Here is an 18,816-nt window from a genome sequence, read left to right on the forward strand (position 1 = left end):
TTTCTTCTTCTTCTTTTTAAAACATAAATGGGGGCTATCTTCTGGTTTGTGCTCTCTTTGCCAGTTTCCCCAGTTGTTAAGTCTGCTCACTCTAATATTGTTTATTTCACCAATTTAGAAGTCCCAGACTAGAAAGTTGCTCAGTATGATGTGCAAGTAAAGATCACCAGAACCAGGAGCCTGATCTTCACATGTCTTGCTATCTCCCGTTCTGCTGCTTTAGTACAGAAAAAAGTAGAACTAAGACATATAATTATGCCTTTTTTGTCACTACAGAGTCAAACATGACTGAAATGTTTGTTTGTTTGTTTATTAGGTGGCCTTAGATCAGAGAAGATATAAAATCATTCTGGTCATGAAATACTCCTGATAAATAATAAACTTCAAATGTTAATAAGGACACTGAAGTTTTTTCGTATGCTTTTTAAAAGAAATGTAATTTTAGGTAACCATAAAGCTGAGGCAAAGGTAGTTTGGGTTCTTAAAAAGAATCCCCAGCCCTCATTAGCTGCCGCCGGGTGCAGAAGCACTTGTGCTCACTGCGGAGGTGGATCAAACTGAAGGTGCCAGGCTTGTGTCAAAGGTCCGTGTCGCTTGTGAGACCCAGCAGCAGGAGTCCCTGCAGAAAGCATGGGTCGTACACGCTGGCTTGCACAAGGAACAATAAGAAAAATATGCCACCGGGTGGGGGTTTTAACATCTGCAATGATTAGTGAAAACTTCTTTGAAAGTGAGAGTTTTTAATTACTTTATTGTATATTAGATTCAATTTAAAGGCTTTAACCATCCATAAACACCATGATACAATATGTATGTGTATATATGTAAAAAAATACCCACTGAACATGCTTTAAGAGGTATAATTGTGTTTTGAAATCTTGCCACATGAAATATACTTTGATATAAAAAAACAACTAATCAGAAGCATGAAAAACAGTATGTTTTAATAAGAGCCTATTGCAGATTCTGGAATGATTGTTGCATGCATGTCCCTAGTCATGTTGGACTTCTCCTTCAGTTTTGATTGGAGTAATGTGTGTTCCACAACACCAATTCTGATGTCCATCTGAACGGTTTCTTGCTTCAGCTTTGTTAAGCTCTGTTTAATCTTTACCAAGGGAGCTGCAGAATGAAAATAACATGCAATAAAAATGTTCATTTGGAGTATCGGTGTATTACAGAATTGTATGACATTCTCCTCACTTTGTCTTAAGCCAAAAATAGGGTTAAAAACACAGCCAACAACATACTGACATTCACACAGTTTTGCTGTGGTATTTTAAACACCTGAGATTTAGGATGGGAAATGACGCAGCATTTGATACTGAGGTTGAATTTCCTTCTTTTTCTTGGGGAAGAGTTACTAAAGGGGTATTTAAGGATGTCTTTAATAAGTTTTATGGGCTAGAATATTTGTCTGAAGGAAAGGGGATACAATGTGAGAAAAGAAGGAAGAAAGAATTACCTGAGAGGTAGAGATAATGGGCTCATTCAAACATACTGCAAAACCTCTAAACGCCCTCTTTTGAACGATCACTCAGTATATATCATCAGAACTCTGGAAAATCTTTCTAGAACACAGAAGGGCCTTAGACAGTAAACCAGGGCCCTGCCAAAGTAACTAGCTCACAATGGAGCATGATTACTAGAGAATTAGTAATTCTTCTCTATTTGACCCCTCTGCCCGGTCAGGCCCACTGTGGGGAGAGGAAGAAAAACAAAGGTCATCCCATCGCTGTCTTCATGCCATTTGGGCACACACTTAGTGCTCTTTTGCACATAAAATGGAATAATGAAGCTCCTTTGATGAAAACGGAAAATACTATTTTTTGAAAATTGGAATAACAAAGTGTATATTTAAGTATTTCCCACTCTATCTCTGAATCAACTCAGTTTGAATCAAAAAATCCTAAATAAGGGTAAAAAAAGTATGACTCTCCTCAGCTGACTGATGAGGAAAACAGTATATGGATTATCAGACATCATTTTTGCACCATGTACCTACCTCTCCTCAAATTCATTTTAAAAAGCAGACTCCCAATTTATTAATAGTATTTTGTTAAATAGATTTCTTGAGAAATACTCTCCTCTTGCTCATTTTCCCCTTGGGAGAAGTGTGTACTCACCACCATCAGTCATGCTGCTGCCTTTTTCTTCCATTTCTTGCTTTACCTTCTCTAGTTCTTCTGTCACCTTTAATTTAAAAAAAAAAAAAGTTTTCATGAGCTCTGGATTTTAATAAACTTTCACAATTATTGAATGATGTAGTAAGAAAATTTATATAATACATCTGTAAAGGGACACAAAAATATTAGGAGTGTTCTGGACATAATCTGAATAATAAGATAAAGTAGGCAGATACACAAAGGTTTTTATCTTCTGAGAGTGCTCCTAACATTAAACTTCACCAAATGATGTTCTCAGGCTGTCACATGACAATAAAAAAAAACGATCTAAGTTGTGGTTTTAGGCCCCAGACACGCAAACCTTGCAGTTACCTCCTAGCAGTTACCATGCCGGTCCTTTCTGGTTTTTTTACAGAAGGGCGAGTGGGGCTGGGGGTGGGGAGGGGCAGACAGGGAGGGAGAGAATCTTAAGCAGACTCCACGCCTGATGCGGGGCTCCATCTCACCACCCTGTGATCATGACCTGAGCCGAAATCAAGAGGAGGCCGCTCAACCGATGGAGCCACCCGGGTGCCCCAACCATGCCAGTCTTTAATAATGAGTCATTAATTAAAACAATATACACATCCTGAGAAGATTTTGGATTTCTAAGGCTTACTAGGTATCTTTCTTAATATTATAGTTTTATAAGAGAAACTATAATATTATAGTTTTATAAGAGAAACCATCTTTTCCTCTATAGGATGCTAAAAATAATGTTTATACCATATGGCTGTATATAAAAATATTCCAACTGCTCTATCCAAACCATGAACTCCAAGAGGCATATTGTGCTGTCACATTGGCTCCTGTCTGTACTCTACGTCATACTCAAAATTACACTACTACAGCCTCTATTAGCAAAATTCCAACCTAGCATATTATCTTTGAAAAATCAAAAAATTTTTATATGACCTAGAACTAAGCCATAATTATCATAACTTAGTAGGCTTTATTTTTATCATACTGGTGAGTAAAAACTTCCTTGGGAATAAAGTGCTCATCCAAGTAAAGCAAATTAATTTTTTTTAGGCACCTGCAATGTTACAACTGGGGATAACGACCTCCTCCAAAAGAACTAAAGGGGTCCCTGGACTCCCTTCAAGTGTTAATTTACCTAACGTAAGTGAGCACTTTACTTCTACATAACATTCTATTTGCCTAGAAGCACCACAGGGTTAGGGTCTAAATATTTCTGAAGTTAAACTTTCAGTATTCTAAAATAACTATGCCTCAAATAATCTCTATAAAAGAAGCTTAATTCTATTATATAGAAAAAGTCTGGGACAATTACCGAAGATAATCTTGTACATTGGCTATTGACCTTGTTGTAAGATTTTTTCTCTCAGCTCTTCAGTAAAAAATTGGAATATATATTAGATCTTACCCTCTTGCCTGATGATGAAAATCAATACACTATATGCAAATATTTCAGAAGTTCCCAGAGGGAAAGGGTTACAAGCCACTTCCAGTTTGTGGACAGAGAAATACTCAGGCTCACATACATCAGCAGCAATCACGAAAAACAAATCTTACATCTTACAGACTAACATTAAAATTTGTATAAGACATTTAAGCCAGTGCTTTACCTTCTCTTCTATATATTAATCATAATTATTAGGTTTTTAAAAAGATTAAGGAAAGTTATAAATGTGCTAATATTATCAGCAGGTTCTATGTTGAATTTAATAAAACAACTTCAGGCATTTTATGGACACAAACAGTATATACATACATAATTGGTTCATTGATAAGAAAACTAGGGACTGCCTCCTAGGGAAAAGCACGTAAATTCAATTCACTGGGGAGTGGTGACTGAGGTCAACAAGGCCCGGCTGTAGCTGTATTGAGCCGCCCATGGCTCGGCGCAGCCCGGGCTCAGCCCACATCGAGAGAAAGAGTAAGAGCACAGCGTGTACCTCAGACAGGAGCCTGGTCCTCTCCGTCACTCCGCCATTACCCTGCTGGTAGCGCTCCCTCGCCTAAGGGAGGAAACATTTTGTTTAATGACAAATTCAAAACAGAAGCAGATTACTTAAATGTGACCTCTTTGTGTTTGCAGTTTCTGCGTATCATTTTATGACAACCCCCCCTCCTCATTTGTGAATACATTTGTGAAAGTGACATTTAACTGTAGCTGTTTTATGTCCCTAATAGGTACCATGTATTTAAACGAAGGCACTATAAAATGATAAACTACCTTAACCTTCATATACTGACTGTGTAACTCACATGGGCATGGTTCACAATAAAAACTGTCCTCAGCTGTTCCTACACGGTTTAGGAGAGTAGCTCTTGGTCGATCTAATTTGCATGCTATGCAGAGAAAACCAGTTCTAAAAAATCAATCATAATAGAGCATCAGGATGAGTAATTAATAAGGATTAACAAATGGGTATGACAGTATGGAATATGTTCTTGGGAACTAATCTAACAATTATTTAATATCAATGACAGATACACAGTGGTTTTCATCAGAGACTTTTACAGCATTTTGAGAGTAAAAACATCCACGAGTAGATGTGTATATGAGGGGATAATTTGTTAAATAAATGACATAATAAAAAAGTGAAGATTATGTTCTGTTTGGTCTTTGAGAACTTCTGGAAGTACAGAGGAGTCTCAAGTTTATTTCCATTTTTTTCTGTTCTTGCAACCTTGTTCGCTAAAAGAAAAAAAAAAGTCTTCAAGTGACATTTGCAAGTGTTCTTACTAGTCTTCCTCAGCATCAGGAGAGAGGGGGCATAACTCCCAAGGAAAGCCTTTAGATCCCTACTGGGGTACAAAGAACTGCTGCTTTCAAAGGCTGAAGGTTTTATTTTTTTGTTGTTGAAATTCTAAAACCTTGAAAGGATTAAAAAATTTGTGCATTAAATTAATTAAACTGCTTGTCTTTGAACGTGTCTTGCTTTCATATTCCTTATTATGTGGCTGTAAGCCATTAAGGCAATGATGTCTTTTCCCTCTGACACATGTAAATGCATACTATTCTTTTTCCTCCTACTCATAGGGTAAATTAACAGCAGCCTTAGAAACAAAACCAGGTGTCCTGACACTCTGTTCCTGTTCTAAGCAATGTTCCCCAACAGTACAGGCCTTCATTTATTTAAATCAAAAGAAGAAATGCATTTCAAGACTTCTAGAGGATAATTTCTATTACATGTAACATGGAGATGGCAAGTTCTACCGCCTCACGTGGCTTCCTCAAGTGGGCAGAGAATCCATGTGTTGCTGTTTGTGAAAAGCACTTCATGATTCTCAAATGCAAAGTGCTGTGTCATGTTTGGGAATTAGGGTCATTAACTGAAAAAAATCCCTGGATATCATTCCTAAGTTACCTCACTCAGTTGGGCTTGAGCTGCACGATATTCTTGAACCAAGTGCTCAAGCTGGTTGTTGATGTACTTTTCTCGGCTGCCGATCTTTTCCAGAGTCCTACTAATTTCATTATGAAGTTTATCCAAAAATCCCTAGAAATTCCATAGGACTTTAGTAGGTAAAAGAATTCACAAATATATTTTTCAAAAATAGTCTAAAACGGGCTAAATCTCCTTCAATTCATCCCACAAATTCTCAACCACTTGTGAAAAAGAAGATAGCTTGAAATTTTCAATAGCAAAAGAAGTCTGTAATGAGAAATATTTTAGTCACACTTGGCAGAATGTTAAAATAAAAAAAGCACCTGGTAGTGTTAGTCAATTCATTAGTCCTTATGCATATCCAAATTGTATATGAGTGGAATTTGCTTTATATAAAGTTCGGAATCAAAGTAGGTAACAGAATAACATGACTTTCTTGTAGCACAGTTCAAAGATGACTAGAATATTCCCATTGGAGGTAAGTCATTAAATTTATAGCTCTAGCCTGGGACCTGTAACTTCTCATTCCAACTTTGCTTCCTTGTGGCATCCTCCAAAAAGTCCTTATTTCTGTCAGAGCAGCAAGCTTGGAGAAGTTGTAGGTTCTAAGCCTTGCTGGCCTGGTACTCTTTTATCCCTTGGGATTCAGAAAGAAAAGAATGATGAAATGTTTCTCTAATATGTAACATGTAATATATTAGAGAAACATAATATATATAGATACATTAGATTATCTATCTATATATATATTAGAGAAATATTTCATCATTATTTCCTTTCTGAATATATTGTATAATTATATATATATTGCATATATATTAAACAATATACATATGTATACATACAACTGTATATATATTATACAATATACATAATGTATACAATTTGTATATTGTATAATTTGTATACATATACATACTATACAACTGTATAGTATGTATATTAGAGATATATATCTCTCTATATATTAGGTATATATTATACTGCTTTGATTAGAAAGTTACCCTTCTTTAGTTAAAGTGTTAGGGCTGTTGAAATATAATACGGTACATTCAATCTGTAAGTTCCTCAAAGGCAAGGATTGCATCTTTTTTTTTTAATGTTCTCCTTTAACAGGTGTTCAACAGATGGGTAAATGTACATTGATTCACCTGAAGTAATTCACATACCTTGGTCTCCTTTAGAGCAGATTCTATTCCACTTTTGTGTTGGTGCATTTGGTCAACGTGGATTCTCCAATCCTATAGGCATAAGAGCATATAGGAACAAGTAAAATATACATTTCCTTCTTTCCTCTACTTTTTTGAAGTTGTATCCTTTATTTTAATTACTTTGGTTGCTGCCCTATTTCAGGTAGGAAAGTCCTATATATAGCTTGCAATCAGATTATAAAGAAATATGTGTAGAGCACTTTAGGATTAAAGGTTCTAAATAAATGTAAATTATTTTATGTGTTCACAGAGTGATGTCTGACAATTTGAATATAAATTATTCCTGCATTGCGGGTGGTTAATATTTATGACTACCCATCAAAATGAAAAAAAAAAAATCTAATTACTAGAAAAGAAATACTTGTTTAAATAGTAACAATCGCCAGAAGCAACTCTGGAATCAAGTATCATATATCAAGTATTAGTTTGTCCCCTGAAAATTAAGATGGGGCCCTTTTTTTCGGAAGATGTCTCCTTCTTAAAAAAAGAAATCTATATGGATTATTAGAGTTCATATATTTTGAGATATATCGCATTACTATTAGGCTGACCCAAATCAGTGTGCATATTTGAAATCTATGCCAACATTTTAATTTCTTACAAGATATCTTCAAAATCTTTTGGTTTACATTACTAAAGGTAACAATTTTAAGACTGGAGAAATACCCACGATGAGAAAAAATATTATGGTAAGTTGAAGTGATGGAAGCAGGATATTCCTCAATTATACATATCTGTTTGCATACCCTGATGCTCTACTTTGCTATCTACACTATTCTGTGAAGACAAAAATATACTGTGAATTGTCCTCTTCTACCGATTTCTTAACTTTGAAACATGGGCTAGTGACTATAGGGGAAAAAAATCCTGGGGTACATCACACATACCAATGATAAAATTACAATATATTAAAGAACCTCAAAGAGCATCTAGTCTCACCTTTATCATTTCACAGATAAGCAAAAAGAGGCCCAGTGACAGAAAGGGGCACACTCAAAGCCACTCTGGTAGTGGTGCACCTGGATCAGAAGCCAAACGTATTAATTCCCACAGAATAGATTCTGGCAGGTCAGAGTTAATAAAAGGAGCAACCTGCTACTTGACACCAGGAAAGGTGCTAGAGCAGAGAACAAATCAGCACTTCCCTTTGTCCATAAGCATTTTTCCTGTCTCATGAGCAAAAAATATCTCAGAATATGAGAGCTGGGAAGGACCTTAAAGATCATCTACTCATCCATTTAACAGTCATCTGGTGCAACATTTTCATTTTACAGTTGAGGGGACTGTGCATCACCTGTGACTATGACTAGACAGATTTGGCAAGGAAATAGGCCTCTCCAACTCAGCCAGTCAACACTGGAACGGGGAGGAGAGGTGACTGGCTGGCCTGCTGCAACTGGACCAAATATGGTTAAGCCTCAAAATGGAAACCTGTTTAAGCCCAAGCAAGCATCTTTATGAAAGAAAATGAACGTAATAGGTATCATTATATTAGTAATTTTTCCAAAACAGTACTCGTCCAGCCTGATTCCAAAAAAAATTTTATAAGCTTAATAAACACCAAGTATTTCTACAGTCTCTGTGTCTGTAGATATATGCATGTATAAATACACACATTATATATACATATACTTTATATAGATATCCTTTTATTTATAGTAATTGGTGTTTTAATATAGTTTGTGTTCTGCTTTTTTCTACCCAGCATTATCCTTTACCCAGCAAATGTAAAAACTCTACTTTTTCATGTTCTGATAAAGTATTTCTAGAGAATTAAACATGCCTGACTCATCTATGTATAACTATGATAACTTACATTGATGTTAAACTCGGAGGAACTGGCACTGCAGTGCAAGCTTGAAGCATGAGTGGCATTTCAACAGGCTGGAAGGGAGTGGGAGAGGAAGGGTATTTTAGGCTGAGGGAGTAACAGGAACAAGAAAAAAACCGGAGAATATATAGGGAACAAGAGCCCAGGCTGGCTGGAATATAAAACACAAAGTTCTTGGGGTGGGGTAGGGTGGGGTGGGGCAGGGCGGGGAGGGGTGGGGTGGAGAGGATGAATCATGAAGAAGCAAAGCTGGAGAGGTAGGTTAAGTTAGACGGAGGGCTTTCACTGAGGAATGTGCATTTTATCATGTGGACAATGGAGAGCTATTCAAGATTTTTGGTTTCAGTTTTAGGATAAATTTGTGTTTTGAGAAAGTTAACAGAGAAGGACTAGAAGGCCAGAAAGAATTAGAAAGGCAAGAGACTGAAGGCAGGTAGGCAACCAGTTACGAGGCTGTGTAATGGTCCGCGTGGTACATGAGCAGGGTTTGCGGTAGAGCAGTGCCTGTGAGGATGAAAGAGAAGGCATGGGCTCAAGGGACATCGGGGACACAGAACTCGCAGGACTTGAGGACTAAGGGCAAGTGCGGGCTGGCTGAAGTGGAGGTGGGGTAGCAGAGAGAAGTTGTCTTTAAGGTTTCTAGCCTTAGGAACTAAGATATTAGTATTATCAGTGTGAGAAGAACAGATTTCAGGGAGCCAGAAATACTGAGGAATTTAGTTTGGAACTTTTTAATATGATAACCCACCGGGACATATTTATGTATTCTTATTGCCTTTTGAAGTGGAAAGCTAATAATGATTTATAATTATCTGCCACATAAACCTGAATGTTTGTTTAATTAAAATCTAGATGGACACATTTCCTGATGTACAGTTATAAAAAAAAAAAAAAGGCTTAAAAACGTTCTAACCTTTTAACCCAGCAATTTCACCTCTAGAAGTTATTCTCAAGGAAACATTTGGGGATACACACAAAGACGAATGTACAAGTTCTTGGTAAAACATCTCTGTAAATATTTAACCCTCTAAATATTTAACAGTAGAGGACAGTTTAAACTAATTTTGTAATATCCATTTCACTACTAAAAATAATGCAGTATGATACCATTTTTATAAAGCTCACAATGAAGCACAGCTCAATGATACGTTGTTTGGAGATATACACATATACGGAAACACTAAAACAAAAAAGGAAGAGGAAGAGGAGGAGGAGGGGGGAGAGGAGGAGGAAGAAGCAGAGGAAGAGGAAGAGGAAGCAGCAGCAGCAGCTAATGACAATATATAATATGCAAACGTGAGGACAGTGGTTCCCCACGGGAGGCCAAGGGCAGCAGCAGAATTACACAGGTAATTTCAAGGGCACGTAATGGTCTAGTTCTCAACTTGAGGAGTGGGTTCATGAGTGTTTGTTTTATTATTGGGCTTCATAATATATATGTATTGCCTATCGAAATGTTAAATTCATGTTTTCAATAAAAACTTACCCAGCAAAAATGCACGTGAACAACATACAGTAAAGTGGAAAAACATTCCCCAAGGAATACACTATTATTTGTCCAATTTAGTAAAAACTAGTATTTGTGTATATTTGTATGTGTATGCATATATTAAGCCAGGAATTTGGATACCGATGTTTAGAATTTCTTATCCTTCCAAAATTTTCCAAATTTCCTACAAGGTAATTTTTAATCGTCACTTTAATCATCAGGGGGAAAAAAAGTCAAAAACCTCCTGGATGCCCAAGTAGTTCTTGAAAGGCGTTTAATACAGTTACAGCAGAAAATATAAGTGATCATACTTGTAACATTTTAAAAACATGAATATAAAAAGGCAAAATACATAGCTTTTAAAAAACTACAATGGAGATGGTTAAAAAGTTTACAAAGGTTTGTGGTAAGAATGAAGAAGTGATGAAGGACTTGATCCCCAAAATAAAACAGTAAAAGGAACTGTCCAACAATGCTAGCAATCCTTATATTGGTAAAGAATCCATTAGGTTACAACACACTTTTATACACCTTTCCTTATTAGAGATTCACAAAGGTTTGGAGTGCTAAGTCGATTTCTCAGCCCTTCTTTTTCACTTCTACCCTTCCCTGTAAGAGGGTTATGTGATTTGCAGGCCAGCTGTGGGAGGAGTGTACTTCCCTGCCCCAGTGATGCTGGCCTTGGCCATGTGATTCTCTCTGGCCAGTGGAATAGCAGTGGGCATGGCCTAGGCCAGGCCTGTGCACATGCTGTAAGAGGCATCCATCAGCCCGCTTTCCCTTTCTCTCAGCCATGATAATAGGCATGCCCCATATCGGGGTTATACTTTCGGCCTGAGTCTGGGACTAAGAAACATGGAACACAGCAGGAGTAGAGCTGCCCCTGAATCACACATCAGCAGACCTGTGTCCTGAGTGAGAGTAAATGTGTTGTTATTACGATTATAAACCACTGTGATTTGGGCTTGTTTTCAATACAGAAAAACTGACTATGTATACAGATTGTATAGGAGGAAAACGAAAAATCAAGTAAGTTAAGTGACCTTTCTCAAGTTTCATGTCTGGAAAATGGAAAGCACTCCCAAACCAGTGCATTTTCCACATACCATAGACTGCTTTTCTTTATGATAAAATGAAATACCGCAGAGTATCTAAGGTAAACCAAAATTTTTTTTTGTTACATATCAAGTGAGACCACACAGGCCTCTGGAGTTTACTGGTCACCTGTTCCAAAGTGCTCTAAGTGTGTTCATTAAGCTCATTTCTCCTCTCTATTGCAGTTGAGTTTTTCACTAATCCAGCACATTTCCTCTCTCCGAGGAAATGAGAAGACTAATAATGATGCAGTATATCATTTCTTTAGACTTTCTATTTTTAAAAATCCTTTCATACAAAATCTCGTATAATTCTGTCACTTTTGAGGTGGCCAGCAAAGGTACTCCTCCCCACTCCAAATTCTTTAGTGCCAAAGTATATCTCTCCCCTTTTCAAAAACTGAAGAATTGCGATGCATATCTGCAGATGGTGATTCACAGCATACCATAACGTCAAAATGTAGGAGATCCAGCTGCAGCCGTTAGGGTGACCAGCAAGACTACATGGAGCTCTGGGTTTTACTTCAACAGCACAACCCCTGAATGATTAACTTTACATATGATGCAGAGACACTTGGTTTGTCCGGATCTCCAACTCAATGCTTCAAGGTCCTCTCTGAAACTGCTGCGGAGGGAGAGACCGAAACACAAGCTAGGGATGGCAAATGGAACTTTTATCTGTGTATACGTTTCACTAATTTACAACTTGTAAAATGTCAAACTCTCGGTTTTTTTCCCCAAGTTTGAGCTTCTTTATGTGTGGAGAGGAGGAGAGCCAAAGGACTCTTGAGAGAACAAAGCTGAGGAAGGCACATTGGTGTATGCGGGGATGTTTTTTTCTGGGCTCAGGAAAAGTCCCTGCCAGAGCACAGCTGAGTCTCATAGTCCGTGGATCTAGTGGCACCTTTGCTCCAGCCCCCAAGAGTGGGAGCAGGGCCCCAAGGCTCGGATGTAATTTGAATTGCTCTCTATCACAAAAATGTTACTTCTGCCATCTACCCTCCCTTTTCCCTCTATTCTTACTGGTTCTCCCCCAACTGTGTCATGAATAATTACTAATGGAATCTTAATTTAATGTTCTGTTTTTGCAGTTGTGCTTTAGTGAATATGACAATATTTACGAGGGTTTTTGTGGGCTCCCTGCATTTTTCTCATCAGGCCTCTGTTCTACCCCTGAATTCACTTTCTCTGTGGGTTTTCAAGATTACTCTGGGGAGGAAATCTCGTGCCTCCATTTCACCGATTGGGTAACAAATTGAGGTGGTATGATTTTTTACCACGTCAATTACAAAAAGCCAAATGTCCTTTCTCTCACTTACAGATCTTCCATTACACCGACCTGCTTCTTTCATTTCCTTGCTTTGTCACCCAATTTTAATAAGGAATACAAGAAACTGACGATTTTCAATGCGAGTTTGCACATTAAATAAATGTTTCTTAGCTCAGTTGTTTTGCTAAAGCTTAGATGCTACAGGAGGTTTGCTGCTTCTAATCTGCTGTGGATGAACAGTCTGTTTTACCAACCTTGTTAGAATAATCTCTGAAACAACTATATGTAAGTTCCAAAGAAGGATTTATCAGACTCTCCTATAAATAAAATGCATGAGCTTTAGTACATAGTTTTTTGTGATTCCTATTTTGGCTACTTAGAAACCTTTTCTATTTCCTTCCTTGGTATAGAGTAGTTCCCCAATAGTCACATCCATTCTGAGATCCTCTTACATCTAATGATAGCTTCAATGTTAACATTCAAGGAATGTCTAGTATGTGTCAGGCACTATGTTAAGCTCTATCCAAACATCATCACATACAATTCTTTTAAAAAAACTCTCATTAGATGAGGAAATTGAGACATAGCTCCTTTAAAGTAGACTGCCCAAGCTTACAGGCAAGTCAGTAGTAGAGCGTAAACTGGCAGAGACCATGATATCATGACTTATCATTTCCCTGATGAAATGCAGTGAAGTATAACTAAACATTTTAAGGGGGTAATGGTTAAAGGAGACTTTAGTTTCATCTGTAATATTTGAATATTTCCAAGAATATATTTATATATCAATTGTATAATTAAAAAAATGAATTTAAAAGTTTTAGGATAAACACATGCAATTAAAAACTTTCTCACAAAGAAATAGCCAGACCCAGATGGCTTCATCGGTGAATTTTTCTCAAATATTTAAGGAATAACAACAACTTTATACAAATACCAGAGAACAGAAAAGAAAAAAAAAAAAGGAGAGCAATTGCCAACTTGTTTTATGAGGCCTAGATAGCATTACACTAAAACCTGAAAAAGACACCTAAAAAACAAGAAAAATTACAAATCAGTATCTTTTGTAAACATAGATATAAAAATTCTCAACAAAATACCAGCAAATCGAATCCAGTAATATATAAAAAGGATAATATATCACGATTAAGTTGCATTTATTCCAAAATGCAAGGTTAGTTTAATATTCAAAAATCAATCAATATAATCCACCATAGCAAGAGAGGGAAAAAAAGAGGAAACAAATCATATGATCCTCTTAATAGAGGAAGAAAAAAAATCATTTGAAAAAAATGTAACATCCATTCGTAGTAACTCTTAGCAAACTAGGAACAAAAAGGAAGCTCCTTAACCTAGTAAAGGATATTTATAAAAGTAAAAAGTTAACATCATACTTAATGGTAAAACTGAAATATTGACAGCTTTCTCCCTGCTAATACCACTTATATCCAACATAGAGTTCTTAACCACTATATAAGGCAACATAAAAGAAATAAAAGGGATAAGGCTTGTAAAGAAAGAAAGAAGATTGATGTTATTTGCAGATGATATAATTATATACACCGAGAATGCAAAACAACCTATAGGCCTATTGTTAGAATGAATAAGTGAATTTAGCATGTTTCCTGGAGATGTGTGTTTGTATATACACAGAACTGTATATTTTTTAAGATTTTATGTATTTGAAGGAGAGAGAGAGAGAATCTCCAACACGGAACCCAATGCGGGGTTCGATCCTATGACCCTGAGATCATGACCTGAACTAAAATCAAGAGTCAGACGCTCAACCGACTGAGCCACCAGGTACCCCCATAATTATTTTTATATACCAGCAATAGACAGAAAATAAAATCTAAAAAGATACCATTTTCAGTAGTATGAAAGAACAACAAATAGACTAGTGCAATAAAACAGAGTGTCCAAATACAGACCCACACATACATGCTCATTTTTTATGACAAAGCAGTGCACTGGTGAAAAAATAACCTTTTCAATAAACTGGGTCAGCTGCATACACACACACACACGTATGTATACCAAATAAATCTTGAGTTCTACCTCACACCATACATAAGAATCAATGCTAGATGAATCACAGAACTCAATTCAAAAAGTAAAGCAATAAAGCTTCAAAAAGAAAACATAGGAGAATAACTTCATAGCACTGGGGTAAGCAATGATTCTTAAATAAAACATAAATATTAGCCATATTCCCTTCTCCCCCAAAACGATCATTTGAGTATATTAAAATTAAAAATAAATTGTTTATCATAATATACCAATAAGAGTGAAAAGAAAAGCTAAAGAGTACATATTTGCAATACATATACCTGACAAAGGACTCATATCCGGAGTATATAAAAATAATTTCTATAAATCAAAAGAAAACGCAGATAACCCAATAGCAAAAGACAAGAGAATATCCAAATGTCGAACATATGAAAAGGGGTTCAACTTCAGCAGTCGTCAGGGAAATGCAAATTAAAATGGCAATGAGACCATAGCATATCTATTATGACAAAACTTAAAAAGATTCAATACTTAATGTTGATAAAGATGCGGAGCAACTGGAACTTTCATACCCTGCTGGGAGGAGTATAAATTTGTATAACCACCTTCAAACACTATTTGGCAGGGTCTGCTAAAGCTGAACATAAGACCCTAAGACCTAGCAATTCCACCCTAGTAGAAATTCCGGTAGAAATGTGTACAGATGTTCACCAAAAGACATTTACAAGAATTTTCAAAGCAGTATTACTTATAATACTTTAAACAATTCACATAAGTCCAGATGTGGGCTATTCTGGAAGGGCATGTCCTGGGCTAGGAAGCTCTCTGCCATCAAAGGAGCAGACAGCTAGGGGTTGTCTGTTGACCACACTCTGTGGCTGGGCAGCAAGTCCTTGACTGTAAGGGGATCTGGACAGTTCATCTCTGTTTCAGCCACAGGGAGAGAGACTTAGTTATTAAAATTATAACTACAGCTGCAGTGTTAGAGAGGTAGGGCCAAATGTGAGCGGCAGTCCAAAAGTGATCAGTCTCAAGATTTCAGTGTGGAATACTGATGTTCGTGTAACATGTTTAATGCCCCATCCATGGTCAATGATAAAATTCTTCGGAAATCTGATGGCAGGGAATCAGGTTAAGTGAAAAAAGCAGAGAAGACAGCTTGATAGAAGTGGCTGCATGTCTTAAGTTCACTGTAGCAAATGTTGCTGGGACAGGTCGATAATTCATCATGCTTTCAATGCAAGGAGAAGAGCAGCGGATTTCCCTCCTCCACCCACAACACTCCTTTCCCTAATAATAGAACATTATCTATATTCTCTTTTTGCCACTTTGCACAAGTGGTTTTGCAATCTCTTCTTCTTGTTCTACTTGTTAATTTGTAGCTTCACCATGGCTCACATTTGTGCACATGTTTGTGTGTGTGTGTGTGAGAGAGAAAGAGAAGAGAGGTGAGAGAGATTGTCCATCAAGTATTTTTTTCATGAGATTGAATTACTTTCTGAATGAAAAATGCCCATCAGGTTGTGAGGTAATTACAGAATGTGGCTTTCTGAATTTTTTAATGTGACCTTTTTCTTTCATTGCCAGCAGCTTAAAGTCTTCTGTGGTACACACTTGTGGTGTGAAAACAGGATTTTTCTTTGTAAGCGTTCAAAGAACTAAATATACGACTTAAGAGGGGCTGAGTATGTATGTGTGTGGTATATGTTGTATGTGTATATTTGTTGCAGGGAGTATGGGAATCCACTAGTGCTGGAAATTTGAGTTTCCTCAGGAAAGTTCTTGCTTTCTAGATATTCCCCTTGTTGTAGAGAAGAAGACAGTGTGCATAGAGGGTAAGCAAAGACTATCATAACGGGGCGCCTGGGTGGCTCAGTCGTTAAGCGTCTGCCTTCGGCTCAGGTCATGATCCCAGGGTCCTGGGATCGAGCCCCGCACTGGGCTCCCTGCTCGGCAGGAGGCCTTCTTCTCCCTCTCCCACTCCCCTTGCTTGTGTTCCCTCTCTCGCTGTCTCTCTCTGTCAGATAAATAAAATCTTTAAAACAAAACAACAAAACAAAAAGATGACCTTTACTGACTACCATCTGTTACTAAAGCGTTTTCATATGTTGACTCTGACTTATTATTCGTGCTTACTCCATCCACACCCCTTTTATATGGCCACAGAAATCTCCTGAGTGAGGGTTTCTAGACTTTAGAAGGAGTTACAAGCTCAGAGAAGTGATCGGGCAAGGCAGACGGGGAGTGGGTGGGGGCCCTTCTGTGAAGGCAGGGGCACTCTTAGGCCAAGTGAGAATGTAATTATTTCACAGGATGCTGAGTAACCATGATGCATAGCCGGAAGAGAGAGCCTGGACAGTCCTGCTCAACTTCAAGAATCTACTAAACAAAACCTTGATCTCATACAATACTCAAAAAAAAAAAAAAAAAACTGAAAAAATAAATAGAGCCATCTGCATATTTGAAGAACCAAGAAACGTAAGTCATTACCTTGGCATAAGGAAACAATCAAATATAATGGGATAAAGGCTATGGGAGTAAAATTTGTCCACATATTAAGAAATTTAATAATAAAACACTGTGATAGTGAGAATTACTCTAATATCATTGATTGGAAAAATGAATCAAACCAATTAAAAAGTACATTTCATAGGAAGGTCCATATGACAAATGGTTTCTGTTTCAATTCATACTTTTACATTAAGTGATTTAAAGGAAACATTAAATCATACTTTGCAATAATGAAATATTTAGGCAGTCTAGAAATTTTAATTATAATCAATATATATTAATTCACTGCTCTCAATCACAAGTGTCTATTTGAGGTATATCTGCTGTGAGGCATTAGTAACTTCCCTCTGCAGTGTTTCTATAACATGCGCTCTTTATTGGTTATTTCCTTAAAATCTGCTACCACTGTAGATGCTCTTTACTTAGAGTTGATGGTAATCTCTAAAGCAAAAACACTTGTTCTCCTATTTCGATCTGTGATAAATGAAACCTTTCCCCGATCCAGTGGAAACATTATCACACTCAGGGTAAATAGGAAGGAAGACATCATCAACTATCTTTAAACAGAATATCCTGAATGTTCAACAAGACTGAGACAGAAGCAGCTAAAAATCGTTTCAGTTGCTTAAGGATGGCTGGGTTTTTCTCCACACCTTTGCAGTAGTTTTACATATATAATTTTAAGCACACTATTCTTTTCCACAATCCTGATCTCTGTCCATGACCCATATGCTAAAAAGGAAAAAAAAAAAAAATAGTTGACCAGCTTAAGAAAAAAAAACAAAAAAACAGTGAATAAAACTTTAAGTCCACAAAATAACACCATGCTTTAAAAATAACACAAAAATCCAAAGCAATACTCTGTTTTTTGTAGTCTCCTTTAAAGAACGCTTGCCTGTAAATGTCCATCAGTGAATATTTCCCCTCATTCTTTGAGACAACGTGGCAGTTGAGTAATCATGCAGGCTGCTCTAAAAATGTATGTGTCTAGTTAATTTAGGCAGTTTATTTTGATAGCATTCACCTCTTTTTGATTATAGCAGGTGTTTCAAGGATAAATTTGCCGAAAATTGTATTTTGTTTAAACAACAGCAGCATGTACATTTATGGCCTTACTATATTACAAAGCATTTATTGTCTGGCAGCAATAGATACAATTACAAACATTTGTGACAGTAATTGGAGCTATTACTCCTGCATGGAGCCTCATGGAGACCAACTTATTGCCACCTGTATTTACATTTGTTACTGGTAATTGTGAAAGCTGATTTTTTTTTTATTTGGTGCCTTATTTTTTTTATTTATGTGAATATTTCTCAACAAAAGGTCTGTCTACCAGAAAATCTTAAAAAATTATAAATGTAGTTTCTCCATTATTCAAATAACAGGCAGAATCACATTTTAATGACTAATATATACATAAGCTGTATTCTTATATCCTAGCCCACAGAATATATTATACCTTTTTGCTCATGGATGCAAGAATCCTATCAATATAGCCATCCAACAATCAGAGTACAAGTCTTAAGAAATGCTCTTTATTTCCAAACTATAACAATTCATAAATCCTTACAGGTCAGAAATACTTAGAAAGCTAAATTTTATTAACATTCTTCTTATACTGCATCCAAACACAGCAATGGCAGAAGGTCAAAGCAAGTTACTCTCTGCACTGTTTTGGAATGAGAAAAATACCCTCCCTCATCTTGCTTCCAGATACAGATTTGTCTATAACAGTAAAAAGAGAAAGCCTACTATTGTACATTTTCTGCAGGATTTGGCTTCCAATTTGAACAGACTTAAATCTAATATAGTAATTCTGTGGTCCCTCCAGGTTCATTTAAATGGAATTCCACCTGCTGATTAATAAAGGCCT

General features: G+C 36.7%; 1 protein-coding gene across 1 annotated transcript in view; it reads right to left on the minus strand.

Annotated features, from left to right (window-relative positions):
- Window positions 1-614: 614 nt before the first annotated feature.
- The window catches only part of IFT57 (intraflagellar transport 57), a 52,591-nt gene continuing 34,389 nt past the window's right edge, over window positions 615-18,816 (minus strand). The window contains exons 7-11 of the mRNA XM_021692445.1: window positions 6,694-6,765; window positions 5,504-5,635; window positions 4,085-4,147; window positions 2,127-2,193; window positions 615-1,122 (exon numbers count right to left, since the gene is read on the minus strand). Of these exons, the coding sequence (XP_021548120.1) occupies window positions 944-1,122; window positions 2,127-2,193; window positions 4,085-4,147; window positions 5,504-5,635; window positions 6,694-6,765 (513 nt within the window). The 3' untranslated portion in view covers window positions 615-943. The remainder of the gene's footprint in view (window positions 1,123-2,126; window positions 2,194-4,084; window positions 4,148-5,503; window positions 5,636-6,693; window positions 6,766-18,816) is intronic.

Source organism: Neomonachus schauinslandi, chromosome 1 (assembly GCF_002201575.2).
Source record: "Neomonachus schauinslandi chromosome 1, ASM220157v2, whole genome shotgun sequence".
In the NCBI taxonomy this organism is placed as follows: Eukaryota; Metazoa; Chordata; class Mammalia; order Carnivora; family Phocidae; genus Neomonachus; species Neomonachus schauinslandi.